Consider the following 26,487-nt stretch of genomic DNA (forward strand, 5'->3'; position numbering starts at 1 on the left):
AGCTTTTTAGCAGCACCAACTTGGGAAGGTCATCTATTTCTGAGCACTTTCTCACAAAGTTGAGTTGTTAAAAAGATAGCATGTTGGTGATAAATGAATCATTTAGAAGGTGGTATGAAGTTACAATGAAATCATAGAATCATCCAGCCCGGAAGAAAATAATTTGGCCTATTGTGTCTGTACAACTCTTTGAAAGACAATCTGGCTAGTCTTGCACTCTCATTTTCTTCTTCAAAAGCCTCAGATTAAACTCATGATTCATTTTGTTGATTTTAACCTATAAAATGTTACTTTTACTTTCACAGTGATGTGGATCACTGATAACATGAGGTCACAGATTTAGGATAATGGGTAGTAGATTTAAACAGAGATGTTATAGAACAGTGGATACTGGGACTTTGAGTAAATTTAAGGTGGAGTAACGGTTGAAGGGTTATGGAGAGTGGGCAGAAAAGTGGAGTTGAGGCCAAGATGAGATCAGCCATGATCGTATTGAATGGCAGAGTAGGCTCAAGGGGCTGAATTGCTTACTCGTGCTCCTAGTTCTTATGGTCATAGAATCATAGAACCCCTAGAAACAGGCCATTTGGCCCAGCAAATTCAGACCAACCCTCCGAAGAGTAACCCACTCAGACCCATTCCCCTACCCTACTACTTAACATTTCCCCCAAATAATGCACTAACCTACACATCCCAGAACACTAGGGGCAATTTAGCATGGCCAATCAATCTGACCTGCACATCTTTGGACTGTGGGAAGAAACTGAAGCACCCAGAGGAAATCCACGCAGACACAAGGAGAATGTGCAAACTCCACACAGACAGTGGACCAGGGTGAAATCGAACCCGGGTCCCTGGCATTGTGAGGTAGCAATGCTAACCACTGGGTCACTGTGACATCTGGGTTCTTATAAGGTAGGGAAAAGGGTCAGCACTACAACAGCTGTCTGTAAATGAACAAATTAACCTGAAATCAAGTAATTCCTATCATACTTGGCTGATTGATAATGCCAGCTTTTTGTTGAGTGATGAAGTTAGAACTATCAATTTGTCTGCAGTTTTGAGCACTACTATCTTGAATTCTGTAAGAAGGTGAGAGTGATCCCAGAGAGGAACGTGGTTACTTAAACCTAAACCCTTGCTCCCTTTTGGGATCACCTGCAATGTTGGTTTTATGCCCCTGCTGATGTTATGCTGGTTAAAGTTAATGGGAAGTAATAACATGTGAAACAAAAGTCTGATTCTATGGATTTCCACCTGTCACAGTAATTTGAAATAGCTGTCTAAATTAATTTCTGAGGATGAGTAACTCAATGTAGAACATTAATTCTGATTTCCCTCCACAGATGCTGTCAGACCTGCTGAGCTTTCCCAGAAATTTCGGTTTTTGTGTCTAAATTAAGGTAGCCTGAACTTCTGCTCATTGGTGGGAGTGGGATTTGATATGATCAAGAAAAAAATAAATAACTCATTTCATGTGAGATACACCTTGGTGGGCCCTCTGATGGATCCAAGGAGACAGTTAAGGTTGGGTCCTGCTCCCCATCACGAGCCCACACAAAGAAATGGCCGCTTGACATGGATCTCCCCTTCTGTCAGTTAAATGCTGGCGCCATCTTAGATTCAAAGGCACCTAGGTGCAGGATCTTAGGAATCAAAAGTCTTTAAAATTAGGACATGATAAGCTAGATACAGAAAATCATGTTCTCTAGTAGGGAAATTCAGAACAAGAGAGAATCATCTTAGGATCATATCAAAGCTATTTCAATTGTAATCAGGGGCATTTTTCACCCCATCTGCTTGAAAATGTGGGTTTGATCCCCAAAGAACTGTGTGTGCCAGGGTGGGTCAATTTAAATGTCTGACTGAGAGATAGATTTTTGTTAGGTATGGGGATCAGGACCTGTGACACCAAGCAAGTTAGAGTTGAGGTACAGATCAATCCAAATTGAATAGATTGGGTAGAACAGGCTTGAGGAGCTGAATGGTCTACTGTTCTTCTCCATCGTGCAGGGACTTCTCAATGTTTAATATATGTTGAACTTCCGTTTTCTCCCCCTAATTTTACTCCTCTACTGTTTAAAAAAATTTAATGGGCAAAATGTTTGTTGTTATGCCCAACATTGAACTAACCCATTCTTAGATGCTGTTGTGGTTGTATTCTACTTTACTTGCTCATTTTTGATGTAAACACAGATTTATTATTCAACAGAATAATCTGTTGCATTCCCAAACTCTGAAAGCCTCAATTACACAAAATGACAGTCTACAATACCTTGATTAATCAGGACATCTCTCATCCCCAGGAGCTATAGTGCCAATGTTAGCAATTACTTTAACAATACTGACAAGCAAAATTCTTTTTTCTGTGAAGATTGTAACTTAATTGCTTGTTTTAAGAGTCACCTCTGCATTTGGAAAAATCACTAACAACTAAAGACCTATTTTTCAAGACTTAAATGCTTTGTAAAGCATCTATTTGCCAAATTTCTCAGCTCCAGTGGGAGCTTTCACTGTTAATGTATTTCACATTTGTCTAAACATTAACTTGAAAATGACTGTAAACTCAACCTAATAGTGAAATTGCTTAAAATAACCAATCAGTTCGTAGCAAACAATTACTACAAAATTTCAGATTGGAATTTGTGAGGTGTTTTTTGGATAACATACTGGACAAGGTATAGACTGTTCATTCTATAATTAAACAGAAAGTGATTTCAGGGTATAAGCTGAAATACAATGTTTATTAATGTCAGAAGTCCAGAGTCTTCAGGGCTTAGGAATATGTTATTTAGCTTATATAAATAAGTTTGTCCATGCTAACATACTCGCAATAATTTTAGCTTGGGCTGTCAAAAAAAATAGAGTATGTTGGCATTAAAACCATAAGCTGCACTTACCACTCTATTTTTACCCCACCATTTTTTGCTTACCAAGAATTTGTGACTATCCAGCCCTCTCAGCTCCCCTAGCCCTTAAATCCACCACTATTAAGACCCTTTGCTGTCACTCCACGTTATTTCAGTCCATACATACTGTGTTTCATTGTTCCTGCAATGTATCATTTCAACAGGCTGGCCTTGTACTCCTGAGTCAAACGTATGGTGCTAGAAAAGCACAGCAGGTCAGGCAGCATCTAAGGTGCAGGAGAATCAATGTTTCGGGCAAGAGCCCTTCATCAGGAAACATGGAGTGAGCGTCACTTCTGTAAATGACGTCACCCTCGGTCTCTCTACTGTAACTCCCACTCCAGTTACAGTGACCAACCCCACTCCCAGCTCCAGCCCAACATTAGGTCCTAGCTCCCAGACCTGCTGTGTTTTTACCATCCCCCCAGATATTCCCCCTCACTGAGGACAAACAATCAGCCCTCAGCAAAGGCCTTACCTTCATCCCCCTCCACTCCCAAATCAACGAATTCAACATGCATTGTAACATCGAACACTTCTTCCACCATCTCTGCCTCTGGGCTTACAAGTTCTCCTGCTCCTCGGATGCTGCCTGACCTGCTGTGCTTTTCCAGCACCACACTCTTGACTCTGATCTCCAGCATCTGCCATTCTCACTTTCTCCTTGTACTCCTGTGGTCTACTACTATTTGCACACTACTTAATGCATTGCTGATTTTTGCATCACGATTTAAATAATGCAGCAAATGGAAGAACCGTGGGTAAGAAAATAAGTGCCAGGATTCCAAAATGAAATTAAAACTCCAAACAAATCTTTATAATACAAACTCGAGCAAAGCAACCACAAGGAATAATGACTAAATGGGCACACTAAAGATAGTGATTCTAAATGATATAAATTCTTAACTTAGACTTAGTACAAAAGTCTTAATCCAGTTTAATCTGTTTACAGTAGCTTTCACTCTGCTAGACTTTTGGACTCTGGAAGGCAGTTTTTTAAAAATTTTAGGCCTTGACACACAACTCACAGTTCAGGTCTGTGATATGAACCTGCCTGTATGGCTTCCTCATCCAAAAATAGGTGTCACTGACAGCCATGTGTCACAACCCAGCAGAAACACATAGGCAGTCCCATAGTGTTGATTCATTGGATGTGATTTACAGCAGAGTGGTGGAGTTAAGTGATTAAAAGATGTAAGGGGTGGAATGTAATGAGCTGTATGTTTCTTATGCTTTTCCTAAATCTTTTCCTAAAGCTCTGCTAAAGGAAAACAAGTGTAATTTGCTGAGCTGGTAAGTGGCAATAGTCTACTTTATTTAACATAATACATTAATGGCAGGAAGGCTAATAACATACATAGAGACATAACTAAATCTGAAATTGAATAAAATAATCGAGTAGATCCTTAGAAGACAGTTATCATAGGAGGACAGGTGTTGTATAATAGTTATAGCACGTGGGAGTTCCTGGGTGCCAGTTTGGCTTAGAGCAAACATATCTGCAACAAGTATTTGAAGTTCAAGTAATTGAACTCAGAGCATATGAGCTGGAGGCTGAACTAGAGGCATCAGGTAAGGGGAAGATGACCTGGATTCTTTATTCTAGGAGGCAGTCACCTCTCATGTGTTGGATTGTCTCTTTTGGTCAGTTTTTAGTGACAGAAGGATGTGACTAGAAGACAGGCTGGCAAAGGGACCCGAAGTACCCAGAGTACCAGGGCCTCAGCAATTGCAACTGTCCAAAAGGATTGAGGATCTTTCAGCTTTTCTGGATGAGTGTGAGAGCTGCAGGGTGGATGAGCTCGCTGATCATGTCACCATGGTATAGGAAGCCAGTCAAGAGTGGGGATTCAGAAGGAATGTGGTGGTAATAGGAATCAGCATAGCGAGGGGCATTGACTCCATTCGCTGCAGCAAAAATCGTGAGTCCAGGCAGCTGTGCTGCTTGCCCAATGCCAGAGTGTGGAAGTCCAGGGCTGAAAAGGAGCTTGCAGTGTTGGGAAGGGATGGCTCCAGTCATTGTTGTCCATGCATGTACCAATGACATAGGCAGGACAAAGGAGGAGTTTCTGCATAGTCAGTATGAGCCTACACGAGAGCTGTCTTACAAGAGGTTAAACTTGTTATTTTACAATAAGATAAAATTAATTCATTATCTCAGCGATGGTGCCCCTCGCTAGCAGTGCCAAAAATACAGTTGGATTTTACACTCTGTTTCAGGGAGAGAGAAGTGGGTGCAAGACCATTTCTTATAAGTTAAATAAGGAGATTGTGAGATCATGAAAGCAGTGCTGGATAAAGTGAATCAGCAAAGTAGGCTAAAAGATTGGTTAATCTAGATGAAGCGTCAGAAATATAAGATGATATTTCTGAATAGACCAATAGTCACATTCCAAGAAGCGAGAAAAATTCCAAGGGACAGATGTACTGGACATATTACTGGTAGTATCAAGCTAAATACTAAAGCATGAAATTGTGCAAAGACAGGCCAGAAGGTGGGACAGAATATAAAAAAATAAAGAATTACCAAAAATGTAATAAAGTGGGGAAAATTAGAGCAGAGAGAAAGCTAGCCAATGATATAAAATACAGTAAACATCTCTATGAATCAAAAATAAATGTAAACAAAGTAAGTATTGGTTCTATAGGAAATCTGTCTGGGGAATTAATAATGAAAAATAAGGAAATGGTAGGTAAATTAAATAGGTATTCCATATCAGTCTTCACTATAGAGGAGACAAGTGACATCCCAGATGCACTGATAAAGCAGGAAATGGAAAGGAATGAAAAACTCAGGAAAAACACAATCACTGAGTAAACTGTTGGACCTGTGGGCTGACAAGTCTCTCGGTTCTGATGAACTTTATCCTAGGCTCTTAAAAGTTACGAGTGAGGTAGATGATGCATTTGTTTGCATTTTCCAAAATTGATTTGGGGATGATCCAATTAGATCACAAGTCAGTGAATGTAACCCCTTAATTCAAAACAAAAGGGAGATATAAAGGATAAAATGACAGACTAGTTAACTTAAGGTCTATTATAGAAAAAATGCCAGAAGCTATTTTAAAGAAATTATAGCAGGAGAAGTTAGATAAGTTTAAGATTATCAGGCAACATCAACATAAAACCATAATGATCATATGAGTAGGAGCAACATTTTGCCATTCAGCCCATTGAGTCTGATGGGCTATTTGATCATATCATATCATATTTCTCAACCCCATTCTCCTGACTTCTCCCCTTTGTTCCTCTTTCTCATCAAAAACCTATCTATCTCTGTTTTAATTATACATAGTGACTTGATCTCCACAGCCTTCTGCAGCAATGGGTTCCACAGATTCACCACCCTCTGACTGAAGAAATTCCTCCTCAGCTCAGTTCTGAAGGGTTGTGCCTTCACTATGCGTTTGGGTTCTAGTCTCTCCTACTAGTAGAAACATCTTCACCACATCCATGCTATCCAGGCCTTTCAGTATTCTGAGTGTTTCAATCAGGTTACACCCTCCACTCTGCCAATCTTTCTAAACTCCATCAGATAGAGACCCAGAACCTTCAACCATTCCTCATATGACCAGCCCTTCATCCGCAGGATCACTCTTGTAAACTTCTTCTGCACTTCCTGTGATGACAGCACATTCCTTCCTTTGGACTTTTACTTTCATGACCAGTCTGCCGTGAAGGACTTTACCAAAAGCCTTCCTAAAATTTATATATGCCGCATAGAACTCATCACTGATTTGGTTGAAGGGACTGGATATATGGTTGCTAAATTTGGTGACAACACCAAGATACGTAGGAAAGTAAACTGTCAAGTGAAGAAATGAAGTATAATGCAGGTAAATGTGAGCTTGAACTTATGAAGGAAGACTGGAAAGGCAATATACACTATTTGAATGGAAAGGAATTACAGGAATTGGTGGTACAGAGGCACTTAGGAGTTCCGGTACATGGATCACATAAAGTTAGTATGCAGCTATAGCAAATGATTAGATCAGCAAATGGATGCTATAATTTATTACAAGGGGAATGGAATACAAAAGTGAGAAATATTTACTTCAGCTGTGTACAGCATTGGTAAGACCACATCTGGAGTAGTGTGTACAGTTTTGGTTTCCTTATTTGAAAGAAAAAGATATAATCACTTTAGAAGCAGTTCAGAAAAAGTTCACTCGACTCATTCCTGGCATGAAGAACTTAGCTTATCAAGAAAGGTTAACCAGGTTTGACCCATTTCCACTGAAGTTTAAAAAATAAAAGGTGATTTTATTGAAACAAGTAAGATCATGAGAAAACTTGATAGAGTGGATAATGAAAGAATTGTTCCTCTTGTTACAGGAGATTCATCAGCCATACAAGGGCCCAGAGAATGCAGGACCAGTGACATGGAATCTCATGGGTGGAGAGCCATATTTGTTGGTGAGTGATTGCTGATTTAGGGAATGTAAAAACTCATACTTGGGTGCAGGAGAAGGTCATTTAGCCCTTTGAGCATGTTCCACCATTCAATGGTTGGTCAGGTTGTGGTCTCAACCCTAATTTCCTGCCTGGTCCTGATAAGCCTTAACTCTCTTCTCTACCAAAACCCTGTCTAACTCAGCCTTGTACAAGTCCAATAAAGTAATCTCTACACTATTGTGCAGAAGAGAACTCCATGGACACATGATCTCCTGTTCCAAAAAGACTTTTGTTTACTTTTTGCAGTAACTTGCCATGTGGGAATCCCAAAAAGCAAGCTTTGATATTCCATGTTCAAAGGCTCTCAGTGCCTGATCAGTGACCCAGAATTTGTAACGGACTGTGCAGGCCTCCCCCTAACCTTGCCACTGACATCCCTTGTCCATTTCCCTATGGTCTGCAGTTCACAACATCTCTTCCACCATCGATCACCAGTGGCCGCCCTGGATTCCTTGGCATAATTGGGTCTTGGCTAATGCATTATAGATTGCTGCCACCATTTCCTTAGTGTTGCTGATGAGCAACGGACAGCTGCCAACTTCACTGGGTTGACATTTATTGGGTGGAATTTCAAACGCCAAGATCAAAGATCCTGTAATAGGCCCATCTCTTCCCAGTTAAGGGCCTAACTGGTATTTAGTTTGGTGAGGATTCTCAAAAAGTGGCAACACAAGAATTTTGGCTCTGGAGCCAGTGTGCACAATCAGGCTATGTCTGTTATTTACTGCCCATTCAATTAAGACACAAATCAATTATATCTAAATAATGGAACAGGCCTGAGGACCCTGCTTTTGTTCCAACACAGTGAAGACAGTATATAAATGACCCCACCAGAATGTGCATATGTGACAACTAAATTGAAAAGTGTATTTTTTGGTTCCTGCATGGGGTTAGGTAGCATTTTAAAATAGTATGCAAAAATTTAGACTTTCATCATTAAGTAGTTGGCATCTGGATTTACATTTCTCATGGATGAGTACTTTCAAGGCATCTCATATTTAAAAAGTTTCTGACAAATGCAATAATACATATTTGTGGCACTTGTTGAGTCAAATGCTCATTGTTCCTCCACTTTGCAGGACTTCCCCCAATTCCTATTGCCCAGACAATAAAGTTAAAAATTTGCTCTCATACAGAGATTTTGCCTTCTTTTAGACAGCTTGCTTTTGACCAAAAGCAAGGAAATTCTGTCCCAATTGTAAATACATCTTGAGAGCCTGAGATATTTATCTACCACTCACTGAAAACTTTGGTTGGAAGATTTTGTCATTCCCAATACTTCTCATCACAGAAGAATAGAGTCTGTAATGTTACACCATGGGTCATACGGAAGGCCTGGTGCTGCAGGAAAATAACTTTGAGTACAATATGGAATTTACATCCTTATAATGACATATAATGACCTCAGCATATCGCAAGCTCTTTGTAATAAAGAACAGCTTTTTATTTATGTTGGTTGGAAGCTGCTATGGAAGGCTACCCAATTACCCAGTTAGTTTCCACAAATACAAGAATCTCTGAAGTCCAACTCTTATATTACTGGCTTTTCGATTGTCCGATGGGTAAGCATTGGACATCTAAACAACCAGAGAAGTTTACAATACAGAAAGAAGCTACTTGGTCCATTGTACACTTAGAAGAAAAACTAAAAAGAAATCTCTTCTTTGAGCTTTGATTCAAATGTAAATCAATCAAATGTTGAATGACCTTTTCTTGTTATTGAAGAACCTGAAGCCCTTCCTGAAGAAGGGCTTATGCCCGAAACGTCGATTCTCCTGTTCCTTGGATGCTGCCTGACCTGCTGCGTTTTTCCAGCAACACATTTTCAGCTCTGATCTCCAGCATCTGCAGTCCTCACTTTCTCTTTTCTTGTTATTCCCAATCATGTTAAAATGCTATCAGTGAAAGATGCCTACCTTCCATCCCCCGTTGTCATTTCAGGAACTCCGAACACATTGCAGAGTTTCTTCTCTCGGCTTACAGGCAAAAGCTCAAGCAGGAGACCCCCTCGCGGAGACAGGTCCAGTGTTGGTCGGAGGAGGCAGAGGATCAGCTCCGGTACTGTCTGGAATCGGCTGATTGGGCCATGTTCAAACAGTCCACAGGTACCTTGGAAAAGTACACCACCACCGTCACAGACTTTATCAGCAAGTGTGTGGAGGACTCCATACTGAGGAAGTCAATCTGCGTGTTGCCCAACTGGAAACCCTAGATGAATCAGGACAGACAGAACCTTGCTAAAAACCAGGTGTGAGGCTTTCAGATCAGGAGACCCACTCAAATATAAGGAATCCAAGTATGACCTTCGCAGAGCCATTAAGACAGCCAAGGACCAATACCGATCCAAACTAGGGACCCAGACAGACACCCGGAGACTATGGCAAGGATTGAATGACATCACAGGTTCTAAAAAGAGACAGCGTGAGATAGCAGATGAAGACACATCCCTCCCAGATCGTCTCAATGCCTTCTATGTTCACTTTGAGCAGAATTTTGGAGGAGAGGTAACACCTATTCTGACAAGTCCTGATGAATCTATCCCAACAGACACTGCATCAGAAGTCAGATCATTTTCCTCCTTGTGAATCCAAGGAAAACGATGTGACCAGACGGAGTACCAAGCCGTGCACTCAGACCATGCAGAGATCAACTGGCAGAGGTCTTCTCGGACATCTTTAACCTCTCCCTGCAGCAGGCCACTGTCTCTGCCTGTTTCAAGAGTGCCAACGTCATCCCTGTGCCTAAGAAGGCTCATGCAGCATGTCTCAATGATTACTGCTCAGTAGCCCTAACTTCAGTGCTCAGGAAGTGCTTTGAAAGGATGGTCATGGCATTAATCAACTCCAGCCTCTCCACCACTCTTGACCACACCAATTTGCTTATCAACAAATCCACATCAGATGCCATATCACTTGCCCCTCACTCCTCCCTAGAACATCTTGACATCAAGAACAGCTACATAAGAATCCTATTCATTGATTACAGTTCAGCCTTCAACACTATTAGCCCCTCGAGACAGATTACTAAACTTAATGATCTGGGATTAAGCCCCACTCTCTGCAACTGGATCCTGAGTTTCCTGACCCACAGGCCACAATCAGTGAAGATTGGGGACAATATTTCATTCTCACTAACACTCAACACTGGAGCCCCCTGGGGTGCGCACTCAGCCCCCTACTGTACTCACTGTATACCTATGACTGTGTTGCCAAACACCAGACTAATGCCATTTACAAGTTTGCTGATGACACTATTATAGTCAGTTGAATCTTAGATGGCGATGAAACAGACTACAGATGGGAATTGGAAGACCTGGAAAACTGGTGCACTGAGAACAACCTAGCTCTCAATGCAGGCAAAACCAAGGAACTTATTATTGACTTTCAGCGGGATGTTACTCATGTCCCCTACACATTAACAGCACAGAGGTGGAATGAATGGAGAATGTCAAGGGCCTGGGAGTGGTCATCCACAACAAGCTTTCTTGGACCCTTCATGTAGATGCACTGGTTACAAAGGCCCAACAATGTCTCTTCTTCCTCAGGCAGCTGAAGAAATTTGGCATGATGGCAAATACCCTTGCCAACTTTTATAAATTCTTGAATCTGTTATACACATATTCAAACTTTTACATCTTCTGCCCAATGGAAGATGGTGGAAGAGAAGATAACTGAGGTGGGAGGGGTCGTTGATTATATTGGTTGCTTTTCCAAGGCAGAAGGAAGTACAGATGGAGTCAATGGCTGGAAGTCTGGTTTACGTGATGGACTGGGCTGTGTTCACAACTCTCTATCATTTCCTGCGGACTTTGGAAGTGCAGTTGTCGTACCATCCTGTGATGCATCCAGATAGGGTGCTTTCTATTGTGCATCTATAAATATTGGTAAGAATCTTTGTGGACATGCTGAATTTCTTTAGCCTCTTGATTAAATCGAGGCACTGTTGTGCTTTCTTGGCTGTCGCATCAATGTGGGTGGACCAGGACTGATTGTTGGGAACTTAATGTTCTCAACCATTTCCATCTCTCCACTCCACATCCTGAATTTATAATCTATTACAATGTAAATCAATTTTTTAAAAAAAATTCCATGTACAATTCTAACAGGGACAAAGATTAGCATAAATTAATAAACTATCTAAAAGAGCACAAATGGAATGAACAAATGGAATTAGATTTCCAATGTTGTTAAAATTGTGCTATTCTGACTTTCATGTTCAATATGAGGAAAACTCTGAATGTGGTTTTTACTTCTTTATTAACAGAAATTACTGTGCCCAACTTGGTTATATGTGAATTCAAAAATCTGGGCTCATAGGATTTTAATTCACAGTACTGAGATGAAAATGAAATCTGCAAATGCTGACATTAAAATAAATCAAGAAAATGTTAAAAATATGCAGCAGGTTCACCAGTATCTAAAGTGGTCAAAACGGATTTAATTTCCTCTTTCAGATACTTTCCAGGCCATTAAATTCTAGTCCGCAGTATAGTCCATGGAATGTTTTGATATTTTAACTATTAGAGAAAAGTCAACATTTTCCTGTCGTAGCTCTAACATAGAAATTATGTCTCAGATAAACAAATACTGGTCATACGAGCACTGAATTGTATAGTATTTGTATAGTGCCTACTCTGTGACTTCTGAAAACTGGTGCAGTATTTTTGCTATTAGTTCATGTTAGCAAACGTTGCCTCTTCTAAAAGCAATGTAAATATGTCAGTATAACTAATAACCATTCTGTTATGTTTTATGCCTCAGAGATATGTAGAGATGATTAATTTTATCTTTTATTAAAATGTTTGTTTTCATGCTTCCAGCAGATTGCCTCATGTTTAGTTTCTCTTCCTCAATTATCACAGCCAGGCTGAACTAATCGTACACCGTGAGCTATTGACAGTTAACAGAGACAGAAGCAAAAACTAAACAATTGAACGTTAGGCCTTTAGCCACTTGTAAAATGAAAGATCTTAGTTTAAATTCAACTTTCCTCAATAGCAAATATATGTATATCCCGTTGTTTCTTCGATTGAAGTTTCTCTGTTTTCTCTAAGCACAGAAATAATCTTTGGGATATGAGGGTCTCTGATGATGGTGCTGAGGTCTAGGACTTTGAGATTGTAGTTCTGTGTAATCATCTGACAAGACTGATAATAAACATCGCAGTTGCTCATCAGAAAAAAAACCCATCCTCATTATCACTGTTCACAAAGTATCCTGGACTGCTTGCTATCAAGCATCTTGCATTCCCACAATGTGTTGTCATTCAGCTGATAAGTGTTGGTGCTGAGCACTGCTTCAGTCATGAGAGAGAAAATGCAAGCTTGTCAAAGTACACTTAGATGGTCATTTCCTCTGCTTCTGCTCTGACATTCTTATTGGATAGCAATGATAGTCAGTGACCACTCTCAATTCTCTATCACAGAGGACTGTGGAAGCTGTCAATAAATAGCTTCAAGCGCGAAATTAATAAAATTCTTGATATTGAAGGTATTATGGAATATGAGGAGAATGGCTTTGAGGTAGAAGATTAGACATGATCTAGCTGAATGGCAGAGCAGACATAATTGGCTAAATGGTCTACTTCTGATCTAATTGCATTTTTTCTATGGTTCTGCCTTCAAATCTCCTCACACGATGTGCAAAATCACCACTAACGTGTAGGCTTAATTGATACAAGTCACTTCATAATCACTGATGCTTTCTACAATAGTAGTCCAGCTAAGCATTTGCGCCCAATAAGCATGGCAGCTACTCAGTTGTGGGAATCTGTGAGTTACTTAGCTTTGAAGTTATACTGACAATCCGATTATCTGCAAATGTGTTGAGAGAGATGATGGAACAGTCAGAGTTTGGCAATTGATGCAAACTTTCCACCAAAGGAATGTATGTGTCATTGTTTCATGCCTAGATGTAGGCTAGTGATTCCTGCTTGGAAATAGAATATTTGTGGTCTGTTTCTGACAATAGGCATGATTCATAAGTGATCAGTCAGTCACTTCCTTCAACGGACTGGGAGAGCTCCAATTGCATTTCCAGATGCTTCTGTTATGACTAACGTTTCCACGTGTGGGTTGAAATGCATAAGGCCTGCTGGTGATGTTAGCCTCACCTTCCCAGTGTTACTGCCTGATTCTCCAATTGCATTGTATATCTCTGCACAGCAGTTTCTGAACAAGTTATGCGATCTCTGCTATTTTCGATCGAAGCAAATTTGAGATCGAAGATGCTAGGAATTATCCCACTTCTTTCATGGTTGACAGGATTTGAAATGCATTAGACATTGTGTGTAGGCTTTTTCTCCAGCTGGTGTCACACTCTATTTTGGCCGCTGTGAATGTGGCTTTGTCCTTGTTGAATATCAAATTGTGTTCTGCAAGTCATGTCAGAACCAATCGTAACCACTGCTCATGCTCTGCATTGTCCATTCTGTAGGTGATGGCATCATCATATAGGCTGACCATCCCCTTAACATCTGACATTTCTGAAAAAATTACATCTGAAATGTGTTCGGTGCTCAACCTGCTACGAATGTATGTAATAAAAATTAGATATTGACTTAGTTTAACTCGTGATATCTGGAGATAGCTCTGTCACTTGTCAAGCTTTGGAAAGGTTACAACATCATGAAATTATAACGATAGTTACCGGATCATAAGAAGTGAACACTAGCTGTGTTGAACATCTTAGGGTCAAGTTGAAGTCTATGCTCACCATTTCAGTGTTGTGTAACAACTAGGTTCAAATTCATGGCAATGAGTCAATTCACTCAATGATGCCATCTGCTTCACATTGATTCAACTGACACTTTAGCAGAGATTGCAAGTGGCAAATGTCTCAAATTTTATGACACTGTTGGAATTGATGTGTTGAGGTGAGAAGCATGACAGTACCCTTAATCTATCCAAATCTGGTAAATAAGGGAGGATTTGTGTAGTCTGTGTCATCAATCACATTAGCGTGTGGCTTGATGGAGTTTTCAAATTCGAATCCAATCTTATTGAAAAGGTTTACCTGCTATAAATTCAGCCTTCGCTCATGTAGGATGCGAACTTGTCGAAGTTGACATTTTTGTGACATATTGAATCTGATATCATTCTCAGTACTGGGATAATTAATTCAGCATAGTCTTGAAAAGCATCTGCCACAAGAGTGGGAAAAGAATTGCACATTATAGCAAGAGTAAATTTTGTTGCTCAGTTGGATACTTCTGCACCAACTTCAATGAGAAGTGACACTGAGAGCCTGGCTGAGCAATTCTTAAAATAATCCAGTGCTTACTGTCAGTTACTGTGTACACATACGGTACCTTTCTCAGAAAAATATTCCTCTAAATGGCAAACCGATAATGTCCTCTTATTTACCATAATCTGGGCACTTGTTTGAAGGTTTCTGATTGTAATGGGGCACATAGAACCATACAGCATGGAAACAGAATCTTCGGTCCAACTAGTCCATGTCAAACATGTTATCAATATAAACCAGTCCCACCCATCTACATTTGGCCAATATCCCTCCAAACCTTTTCCATTCATGTACTTATCCAAATGTGTTTTGAATGTTGTAACTATACCTGCATCTACCACTTTCTCTGGCAGTGCATTCAACCACGCAAACTACTCTGTGTGAAAAAGTTGTCCCCCCATGTCCTTTTTAATTTTTTTTCATCTTACCTTAAAAATATGCCCCCTCATTTTGAACTCCCTCACCTTGGGGAAATGAGCTTTGCTATTCACCTTGCCCCTCATGATTTTATAAACTGACATAAGGTCACCTTTCAACTTCCTAAGCTCCAGTGAGAAAAGTCCCAGCCTATCCAAGCTATTTTTATAACTCAAACACTCCATTCCTGGCAACATCCTGGCAACCATTTTTTCTGAACCCTTTCCAGTTTAATAATATCCTTCCTATAAAAGGACGAACAGAACTTTACACAATACTCCAGAAAAGGTCTAACCAATGTCCTGTACACCTCAACACGATGTCCCAACTCCTCTACTCAGAACCTGAGCAATGAAGGCAAGCATGCTAAATGCCTTCTTAACCATCCTTTCTACCTGTGACGCAAATTTCAAAGAATTATGTAACTGAAGGCTGAGGTCTCTCTGTTCTGCAACACTACCCAGGGCCCTACCATTAATTGTACATGTCCTACCCTTGTTTGTTTTACAAAATGCAATACAATGCATTTATCCAAATGGTATTATGTCTCCTCAGATCTTTTTGTCTGTAACTCTTATATTGTGTCAACAATCCTGAGTTTAAGGGTGTATTTTCAATGCATTTTTAATCTAACAGGATGGATTGGATTTGGACAACCAAAGTTGTAGCTTTATCCAAGGTTGAATAAACATTCTTTGTAAGGAGACATTCACTAATTCATGACTTGAAGATTTTTCAACAACTTAGTTATGAACTGGCTCTTCAGTTAGTGAATCACATTTACCTCTAGAAACTAAGTGCTGTTATACTGTCACATAAAGTTTAATGGCTCAGCATTTCCTTGGCGTCTCTGGCAGAATGTTCATCATTTGATCATCACACCTTTCTTTGACCAAAATATTTTTTGAGTAGTTATTGCCATATCAGATGTGTCTTCTCTGAGTTTCTTGAATACTCACTGAATTTCTGCTCTAGACAACATACTAGTAATGTCTTTTTATGGGTCACTACTACCTGTGGATTGCCAATATCTGTTTTGACCGAGTAGGTCTTGAACCATGAAATGCAACAATCCCTGCTGAAGGAAGGAAGGAGCAGCAACTGGTAAACTTAAACCATTTTCCATCATCTCCCTTGCCACTTGTGATGTTTTGTGCCTTGGAGATACGCAGAAATGATACACTCCAGATTATATAGGAATTTTATTTAATGCTTAAAATGTTTGATTTCATTCAGCCAGCAGTTTGATTCCAGTCTGATTTCTCTTTCTCAGACACTGTATCAGGTTTAACTAATCACCACAGTGAGCAGTTAATAGATTCACGTAATCTAACATCAACCAAGTGAATATTACACATTCAAGTCAAATCTAAACAAAATGACCAAAACAAAATGATATTGCCCTAGACTGACGGAAGGAGTGCAGAAAATGTCTGTTTTATCTGTCTGCAGTTTGGGAAATTACATTGTGCTGGTTATTGTTGTCTCTAGTATGTAAAAGCGGATGTTCTCAAGCAAATATGTAGACTGGGATCCATATTCATGATCACTATTTGCATTATGGCTAGAGACCCTGAAAATCTGATTTGGTAACAGCTGCTCCCTAATATGTGCAGTTCCTGTCATTAACTGCATATTATTTACTTTAGTAAGCACAAGTACTAGCTGTCATTACATCTTTTGTTTGAAGATTTAAGATGCCTTTTTAGATTTTTGAAGAATAGGCTTCGATTTCAACTGCTAACTAAAGAACAACCGCAAATATGCAACTGTCAAATATTTTTGAAGAGAACTAGCACTGAATTCTACTAACAACAAGTTATTTTACAATACCAGGTTCCCAAGAGACCAAATAAATATTTTTTGAGTATTCGAGCTGAAGACATTATTCACATTTTGGCTATGGATGAGCATAGCTGAGAATTTTGGGAAAATTCCTCAGTTATTATTGTCTTCACCTGGTTAAGAGAAAAAAAAGATGGGCAATGGGCTGTACTTCAGGCCATTTTGCAAAAACAACCCCAATTTGTTATTGGTTTTCTATGCCAACTGATAGATGAACATTCCCAATGTCTATATATAATGAATGAACTATTGAGACAATGAACTAGTCTGGCTGAATTTATATTGAATTTGAACTGCACTTCTATTCTTGAACTGCATTGAGAAATATAACCAAGTAGACATATTGCTGCATCTCAGTATAGGTCATATATTGTATAAGTTACTTTGACATGGGACTGTCAGTTTTGTCATACATATCTACCAGCAGCTATTTTTGAGCCAATAGAATCCATTACAAGCAGTGAGAAACGTCGCCCTCTCTCATAGCTGCTACTCCACTGTTTTCTAAAGATTATATGAACTAAATTCCTAGAAGGTTCAAGCCATTGAATTCTCAACCTCAGCTGCCTGCTAGCAAGATGGTGACAAATGGAAATCAGGTGCCATTACTTTAAAGATTGAGAGAAAGTTAGATGGATAATCTCCTTTAGGCCATTTTTACACTTGTTCTATTAACTGGTCAAGATGATCAGATGCTTATCTCATCCGCTCATGCAACATACTTGTGGGAAGTGAAGTGACAAGGGGAAAATTGGAAGTAAAAGATTACTGTTATAATGCCTTTCGGATGCACTCAACATTTCAGACAAGTGGATATAGTCAAGCAGAATAGTATTCATTATCTTAACATATCTTGGTTAGAATGAAAACTGAAATATATGATGCACAAAAGTGTTAAGACATTGAAAATGGGGTCAGTTCACAAATCTGATTCCAGATGCAATTCAGTAAAAATTATAAGGAACATAATTTATCATCAAGGATTTACCTGAAGAATCTGATCAAATCTAACAGTCAAAAAACTGAAGTATCTGAGCATGAACCCTGTTAACTGAAAGGTCTTGTGATAGAAGTACAGCAGCTATTCAGTAGACTAAACGTAGGCAGAACAAAGTGCATGGATGATAAAAACTCTCATGCACAATTAGCAAGCAATATTAACCTTACAGTTAACAAAACCAACATTGTCTGAAGTACTGAATGTATTTGAATATTAGAATGGTCCACATTTGAAGTGTTTGCCAGATTGTTAACAAAAATTATGAGCATTCTCATACAGTTCAAAAATCATATGTAGGTGGGAGTTTGACATTTCACTGAATGCTTTCTTTTAAAAGTTTTACTGAAAAAGCCAAGTGAAATGCATGCATGTCTTATTCATCACATTAAATATTCAGTTCCTTTATTTTGCAATCCATTGTTGATGAGTGTTAAGGCAAACATTTAAAAGAGGAGAAACAGGTGAAAATACTGTATGAAGCACATTTGCCTACATATCTTTAATGCCTGAGGGCGCATAGAACTCCCTATTAAGTACTTGCACAATATCTAGGCACTAGATCCCACATTCAATCCCTGAAGTATCCTGAATTTGCTGATAACAATGGCTTGAAACTTGGGCACACTGTACGATATAAGTGCAGTCCTTCCTGTCTGATGTTCCTCTATGGACTTGAATCAATGCACAATAGAGGAAAAATGTCCTCCTTTTATTTTCCCCCAACTCAGCCTAACATAGGTATTAGCTGTAAAATGTTTATTAAATGGCCAGTGGTTCGCTCATCGTGTAAACAATGGCAAGGCCATAAATGCTGGACAGCCAGTGACACCTATGTCCCACAAGTGAATAAAAAAGAAATTCAAGGTACTGCACACCTAAACACGAGGAAGCATTATTTAAAAATGAAATTATTTGTTAAAAATATTTGTTTATTATTAATAAACATCATAAGACATAGAAGTAGAACGTTCAGCTCACTGAATCTGGTCCACCATTCAATGACTTCATTACAGATCTGATAATCCTCAACTCCACTTTCTTGCCTCATTTCCAAAACACTTGATTCTCTTGCTGATTAAAAGATACTGAGATACTCAAGTGTGCCAGCCTTGAGTATACTCAATGACCCAGGATCTATAGCCATCGGTTGTGAATTCCAAGATTTTATGAGCCTCTGAGAGAAGACAGTCTTCTTCGTCTTTGCCTGAAATGGGAACCTTCCACTCTGAGATTATTCCTACTGGTTGTAGACTCTCTGGCAAAGAGAAACAGCTTCTCTGTATCTACCCAGTCAAATGCCCTCAGAATCGTACATGTTTCAATGCAATTTCCTCTCATTCCTCTAAACTCCATACAGTACATGCCCACCTAGTCAACCTCTAATCATAAAAAAATCCCTCCTTGCCCAGAATCAAACTTTGTGAACCTTCTCTGGACTGCCTCCAATGCTAGTATATCTTTCCTTCGATACAGGGACCAAAGCTATTCACAATATTTCTAGCTGCCTTTATTGTTTCAGCCTGAGTGCCCTTGGGGTGGCACGGTGGCTCAGTGGTTAGCACTGCTGCCTCACAGCACCAGGGTCCCAGGTTCAATTCAAGCTTCGGGCGACTGTGTGGAGTTTGCACGTTCTCCCCGTGTCTGCGTGCACTTCCTCCGGGTGCTCCGGTTTCCTCCCACAATCCAAAGATGTGCAGGTCAGGTGAATTGGCCATGCTAAATTGCCCATAGTGTTAGGTGCACTAGTCAGAAGGAAATGGGTCTGGGTGGGTTACTCTTTATAGGGTGGGTGTAGACTTGTTGGGCCAAAGGGCCTGTTTCCACACTGTAGGGAATCTAATCTAATCTAATTCATTTGTCTTCCCTTTGCATGTGGATTCCCAACCATTTAAATAGTCTAACCATTTAAATAAATTCAGCTTTACCGTGCTTCCTGGTAAAGTGCGTATCCTCAAAATTTTCCACATTATCTTCCACTTGCCAGTTTTTGCTCACTCACTGAACTTGTCCATATCCATCTGGAAGTCAGTTAGCTCAATTGGCTGGATGGCTGATGGCAATGCAGAGTAACGCTAATTTCCACACCAGCTAAGGCTCCTTCTCAAACTCTCCCCGTGCTTGAGGCACAGTGACTCTCAGATTAAACTACCATTAGTTACATCTCTTTGACGTGACAGCAGCCCTATTATCTGGGAGGTCTATGGCAACTTTACCTTTACCAACATCCATCTGTACACTCTCATTATGTCATTCTCACCATCTGTCTCCTCACCTATATTTGTGTCATCCACAAACATTATAGTCATAGATTCACATCCCTCATTCAAGTCATTAATATGTATTGTAAATGATAGTGCCCCCAGAATTAATCACTGTGGCACTCCACTCGTTGCAAGTTAAAGTCTGGAAAGGACTCCTTTACCCTAAATATCTGTATTTTATGAGTTAGCCAATCCTCTATCTATGCTAATATACTATCCCTAACATCAATGACTTTTATTAAATAGCCTGATGTGCAATAAGTTATCAAATGCCTTTTGGAAGCCCAAATATATTGAATTTACTGGTTTCTCTTTATTTATCCTGCTTGTCATCTCCTCAAAGAATTCCACTAAATTTGTCAGGCATGATTTATCTTTCATGAAGTCATGCTGACTCTAGCTGATATCATGTATTTCTATATACTCTTTTATTACACTTTTATAATAGACTCTAACATTCTCCCAATAAAAGATGGTAAGCTATGTGATCTACAGTTACAGGGGTTCCCCGATTTACAAGCATCCAACTTATTAATGTTTGTACTTAAGAAGGCAATACCATACTGGGGAGTAATTTTAATGACCTGTACTGACTTAAATTTCCTGCACTGACAAATTTATATTGTCCTGCATAGTGCTGCAACTTGCAAGTAAATTGACTTGTAAATGGACTCCAGAACAGAACCCATTCTTAGCATGGGGACTGCTTTTACTCAGCTTCCACTCTGACTTCTGAATGAGTGTGCAGTTGGCAATTTTCCAATCCTCGGGGACTTTTCCAGAACCTAAAGACATTTAAAGGATTACTGCCAGTCAATCCATTATCTCTCAAATATCCAACTTCTTAAAAATTTGCTCAAGGGATGTGGGTCTTGCTGCTGGGTAGCTTATATGGTTCATCCCTCGATGCCCTTGAGAAGGTCATAGTGAGCTGTCTTTTTGAACTGCGACAGTTCATGATGACAGACACTCACAGTGCTGTTGAGGAGTAAATTGCTGGATTTTGATTCAGTAACGTTGAAGAATTAGGGATTTAATTCCAAATCAGCATGATTGTGGCTTGGAGGGAGACTTGAAGGTACTGGTGCTTCCATGATTTGACACTCTGTCTTTGTAGACAGTACAGAACACACATTTGCTATCAAACAACCTTGGTGAGTTTCTCCAGTGCATCTTGTAGATAATACATGCTACAGCCACTGTACATCAGTGATGGAGAGAGCAAATCTTCACATTGATGATTGGACTGTGAATCAAATGGCTGCTTTGACCAGAATTCAACTACTTTGGTGCAAAAATTCATATTGTGTACATTTTGCTTATATTACATTAAGAGCCAATAATTTGAATATACCTAAATTTGGAAGGTTTAGCTCTACCTGTAACAATTGATATAAACATTGTAACTAAACTCAATTGTAGAAAAGAATAAACTCATTAAAATATTTGTATTGTACATACATACTTGCAAAAAAGTGCAGTTCTCAAATTTATATTCATTGTCTAAAAGTAACTGAAAGGAATATCCATTATATTTACAGTTCATTGGCTATACAAATTAAAAGGTGCAGGTGTAAGTCAGAACAGTTCCTGTCTCCAGTCTAAATGAGTATGTCTTTCACACAGCTGAGGTTAACAGCTACTCAAGTGTCATGACAATAATGCTGTAAAAAGTCCCACATACTCGAATTCAGTTTCTTTGGACATGTCTCTTGCCTTCCACAGTTCTGTGGATCCTGCTGCAATTCCACATCACTGTTTTGAGGAATTATCACTTATAAATTTCCATTCTAATGCAACAGCAATAATCCCTGCTGTGCGCATGCCTTCTGCATATGTAAACCAAGTGTTGGTAGTTTGCAATACCTCACACCATGCTGTAAGAATTGTAATCACAACTTCTCTTACCCAGCTAACAAGATGTACTTCATTAGAACGAGTCTTCAATCCCTTGTTGACAGATTTTGAAGCCAGGATAGAATTTTGGTTAAACTGGAGAAGTGTGTTTTAAATGGACCGCAGGCCAGATAGAGAAAAATGAATCCTTTTTCTTGATTGTAAGATTTTTCACATTACATATCTCTGCTTTCAGGCAAAAGTGAGGATTGTAGATGCTGGAGATTAGAATCGAGAGCGGGGTGCTGGGAAAGTAAAGCAGGTCAGGCAGCATCCGAGGATCAGGAGAATCAACGTTTCGGGCAAAAGCCCTTCATCAGGAATCGAAGTTTCGGGCAAAAGCACTTCATCAGCTCTGATGAAGGGCTTTTGCCCGAAACTTCGATTCTCCTGCTCCTTGGATGCTACCTGACCTGTTATCTCTGCTTTCAGCCTACCAATCAGCACAATTTCCCAGCAATCCTTTTTTTTTATGTTTTCAAGACATTTAATTTTTCAATACTTTTAACCCATTTATTGTTAACAATGCAATGAATATTACATTATCAAAGTGATGCATGTGAACATAGGACAGGTGATCGCAAGGGACAAATAAATGTAATTGTGATCATGGGTACTTTCATCTACACTTTAAAGAAATTGCAATTCCCAGGGATTGATGTGGACATGGGATAGGGAGCTATTCCACTACATTAACAAGCTGGCTCAGGGAGATGCAGATGGGTTTTGGCAGGGGAAGTATGGATGACTTTAAAGAAGGGGATCAATAGTGATGAAGAAAAGAGTCAAGCAGAAATGAATTACATTGAGGAAGAATTAAATTGAATTAATGAAGAGGAAAGAAGTTAGAAGTGAAATAACAGGGAAAATGTTAAGAGTAGTGACAGATTGAGCCTTGGGAAGCATGAAGAAGTAGAAGCGAAAAGGGTATAATACTAAGTTGGATTAGCGGCACACAGTGCAATTAATCAGCACTCTTGGTAACCACTCACCGATCCCACATGCCTACTCCAAATTCTGCCTACCACATTCCATCCCCATCTCTGATACACCCACATGACTCCTTCCACATAGCTGTCATATTCAAAGGCACTTCATACTGAAAAAAAACTCATCCATAAAAGCTAGTCAAAAAATGCAAATGTCAATCAGTTCAAGCGGTCATTCTGTTAAAATCAACAAATGATCACCTCCACTTACAGCATCAAAGACAGAAAACACTTTTGTACGGCCATCAAAATGTGAATACAGCCTACGTGTGCATCCCTGATGGTTATTGACAATTTGAAACTGAGCTATGGCTTCTTATAGTTCCAGCCATCAAAACACATCCTGGGAAACATGACCAATTGATCTGAAACATCAGGTTGGCCTTTCATTTTAAATTGCACTTAAACAAACTTAAAATTCCAATCTAAAATAGTGACCCACACACAGATAGTCCTCTGCCCATTTCTCCAGGCCTCAGGGTATTACAGTTTCCTCTTAAGTTGATCATAAAAGTCTCACATTTTTATTCTTAATAATAAATGAATAATATGATGGAGGGAGAAGAAAGTAGAAGTAATTTTTTTTCATTGCCTTCCTCATGTGTGTTTTTCCTGGGATCCTTCTCCTCTGCCTATTCATTGCTGTTGTCTCTGAGGTTCTAGCTCTCTTATCAATGCCACGGAAAGTACTCTGGTTTTGCTACTGACCATGGCTCATAGCAAGGAATCCTTACCTACATTTGACTTCCAGACTACTACTGCCAATTGAAAAGGTGTCAGCTATATGAAGATTAAAAACTTCTGCATTTAATACATTCTCTTTATTACAACCTCCTGTTATTTCTTGCTTTATGTCTTATTCAATGGTATGACTACTATTTGAGGGCCTAAGAAACTCCCACTGTCATTTTCGGACCTTTGTTATTCCTAATCTCAACAAACACCATTTCTGTATCTCGATCTTCTGAGCCACAATTCTTTCTCAGTATTAGCATTATGTCACTCTTCACTATCAGGGCGAGACTTTTGAATTTTCCATTCTTTCAGGCTTTTCACAATGTTGTGGAACCTGTGAATATTTATTCCTGAATTTTGGTCACCTTGTAACCATGTCCGTGTAACAGCAATTTGTTCAAAACTATGTCTAGGTACAACTAATTCATATTTCATACTACAGATTACATAATTAATCTAATAAAGAGGCAAAACCTCTGGAACCTGTTAAGAAACAAAGGATGCGGCAGTTGCTATGTTAGAAACTCTTTGAATGATAAATTAAGATGGCTGAATGTCCTTCTTAATTATCACTATCTTGTGAACCGTTCATCAAATTGTGTTTGCCAATTCTCAAAAACACTAAACTATCTAATACTTTTTGCAATATTATTACTCGATAGCTGACCTATCTGAAGAAGGAAAGTGATCGGTAATATTACTGGTAGTCAATTTAGAACAAAATTTAGTTTATATAATTGAAATATTGGGAAAGGATATATATATATATTTTTTTAATTACCTGACAGGACAACTTCAATCAAATCTCCCTCTTGAATATCTGTCGCAGCCTTCACCAACTGTAGGATGTTTTCTGAATTAGGTTCATGTCGAAATAGCAGGATTTTATCGTACATTCCATAAAATCCACATTCAGGAAACTGAAATTAAAGAGATTAAAATATGAATAATCAGTAATATAAAAAAGGTACAGTTGTCTGGTCCTGTGAAAGAACAATAAATTGGCATGAAACAATCTGGTCATGATCCAACATAAACTAGTAATTATATCAGAACTTTTGTCCGACACTAATTCAGAAGTTGCGCATTTACAGTCATAACGGAATTCTTTATTGGTCACTTATCCTTTAGATTGCTAATCATACAGGAAATATAAACATCTGGACATTCATAGTAATGTGTCCCGAAATAATGTGGGCAACTTCTTCGAACAAACCCAGGCACTCCCACCACCCCAGTACACGTGACTTATGTGGATCAGGTCATTAAAACTTGAAACGGTTTAGAAAAGATTTACAAGGATGTTGCCAGGGTAGGAAGGTTTGTGCTTGAAGGAGAGGCTGTAAAGGTGAGGCTGTTTTCCCTGGAGAATTGCAGGCTGAAGGGTAACCTTATTGAGGTTTATAAAATCTTGAGAGACATGGATAGCATAAATAGACAAGGTCTTCTCCCTGCGGTGGGGGAGTGCAGAACTAGAGGGCATAAGTTTATGGTGAGAGGGGAAAAATTTAAAAGGGACCTAACGGGCAACGTTTTCTTGAAAAGGGTGGTGCATGTATGGGATGAGCTGCCAGAGGAAGTGGTGGAGGCTGATACAATTACAGCATTTAAAAGACATCCAGATGGGTACATAAATAGGAATGGTTTAGAAGGATATGGGACAAGTGCTGGCAAATGTGACTAGACTAAGTTAGGATGTCTGGTTGGCATGGACGAGTTGGACCGAAGGGTCTGTTTCCTTGCTGTACATCTTTATGGCTCTATTTGACTGACTCAATACTAACCTGACCTCAATGGGCAGGCCTGCTCCTCAGGTTTGGTTGGTTGCTTTCTCAGAACAGCAACCGAAAGGTTTCCAGCCAACCACTGTTCCAATTTATCTGAAAAGCAGAAAACGGAACTATCTGCAAGCACTACAAGGTCTTGAGGCCTGCCTCATATAGATGCTCCATTTAATGGGTACATCAAGAGTCTCTTCTCCTGTGTCATTTGAATAATTCTCCTGGCCTGCACCCATTGCAGTTCATATAGTCTGTTGCCCTGAACAAAGCCTCAAAAATTCCAAAGCGTCAAGGCCAGAGCATTATAATTATAGTAAGGTTATATTATATACATTGGATTAAAGGGGTCAAATGGTATAGGGTGAAAGTGGGAAGAGGATACTAAGTTGGGATGATTAGCCATGATCATATTGAATGGCGGGGCAAACTCGAAAAGCTGAACAGCCTCCTCCTGCTCCTATTTTATATGTATATATGTTTCAGCAAGTCCCTTTTACATCATGGTGAATTCCTTACACCATTTGTGCTTATCACTTAGAAAAGTTGTCTGGATACAAATCAGAGCCAAACTGATCCCATTCTTTTCAGATCATATTTAACATGTACACATGGATCATGTGTAAACTTTTTCCAAGTAAACTACACAGTACAGAGTACATTGGGTGTATTGAAATGTTGAGGTGATCCAGGAACAGAGCTGAGATCTGGGAAGAACTTTGTGCTTCATTTGTGGGTAGCAAATTTTCAAGCAATTGATGATTGGTTCATAGAAATTGCAGCTAATCAGAAATATTTATTGTTTCTTTTTGTCCAGAAGTGTTTTTAAATTGTAATATTTGTTATTTTGGACAATTTTATTGTTGCTTGGAAGTGGAACAAATATCCATCTTTCTCAACATTGTTTTCCTGTCCTTGTAAAATGACTGGAAGGAGAACTTGTAACACAATGGGTGAA

General features: G+C 39.3%; 1 protein-coding gene across 4 annotated transcripts in view; it reads right to left on the reverse strand.

Moving 5' to 3' along the window:
* Window positions 1-26,487, reverse strand: part of prkd1 (protein kinase D1) — a 334,526-nt gene that overhangs the window by 158,758 nt on the left and 149,281 nt on the right. For 2 of the 4 annotated variants that reach the window (XM_087990032.1, XM_043698044.2), the window contains exon 2: window positions 24,533-24,671. In XM_087990032.1, coding sequence (XP_087846158.1) covers window positions 24,533-24,671 — 139 coding nt within the window. Of the gene's footprint in view, window positions 1-24,532; window positions 24,672-26,487 lie in introns of those variants that run through there. The other 2 variants (XM_043698045.2, XM_087990033.1) reach the window with 2 other exon arrangements.

Source organism: Chiloscyllium plagiosum, unplaced genomic scaffold (assembly GCF_037043375.1).
Source record: "Chiloscyllium plagiosum isolate Xiang-an unplaced genomic scaffold, Cpla_swu_hap1 HiC_scaffold_8, whole genome shotgun sequence".
Taxonomy (NCBI): Eukaryota; Metazoa; Chordata; class Chondrichthyes; order Orectolobiformes; family Hemiscylliidae; genus Chiloscyllium; species Chiloscyllium plagiosum.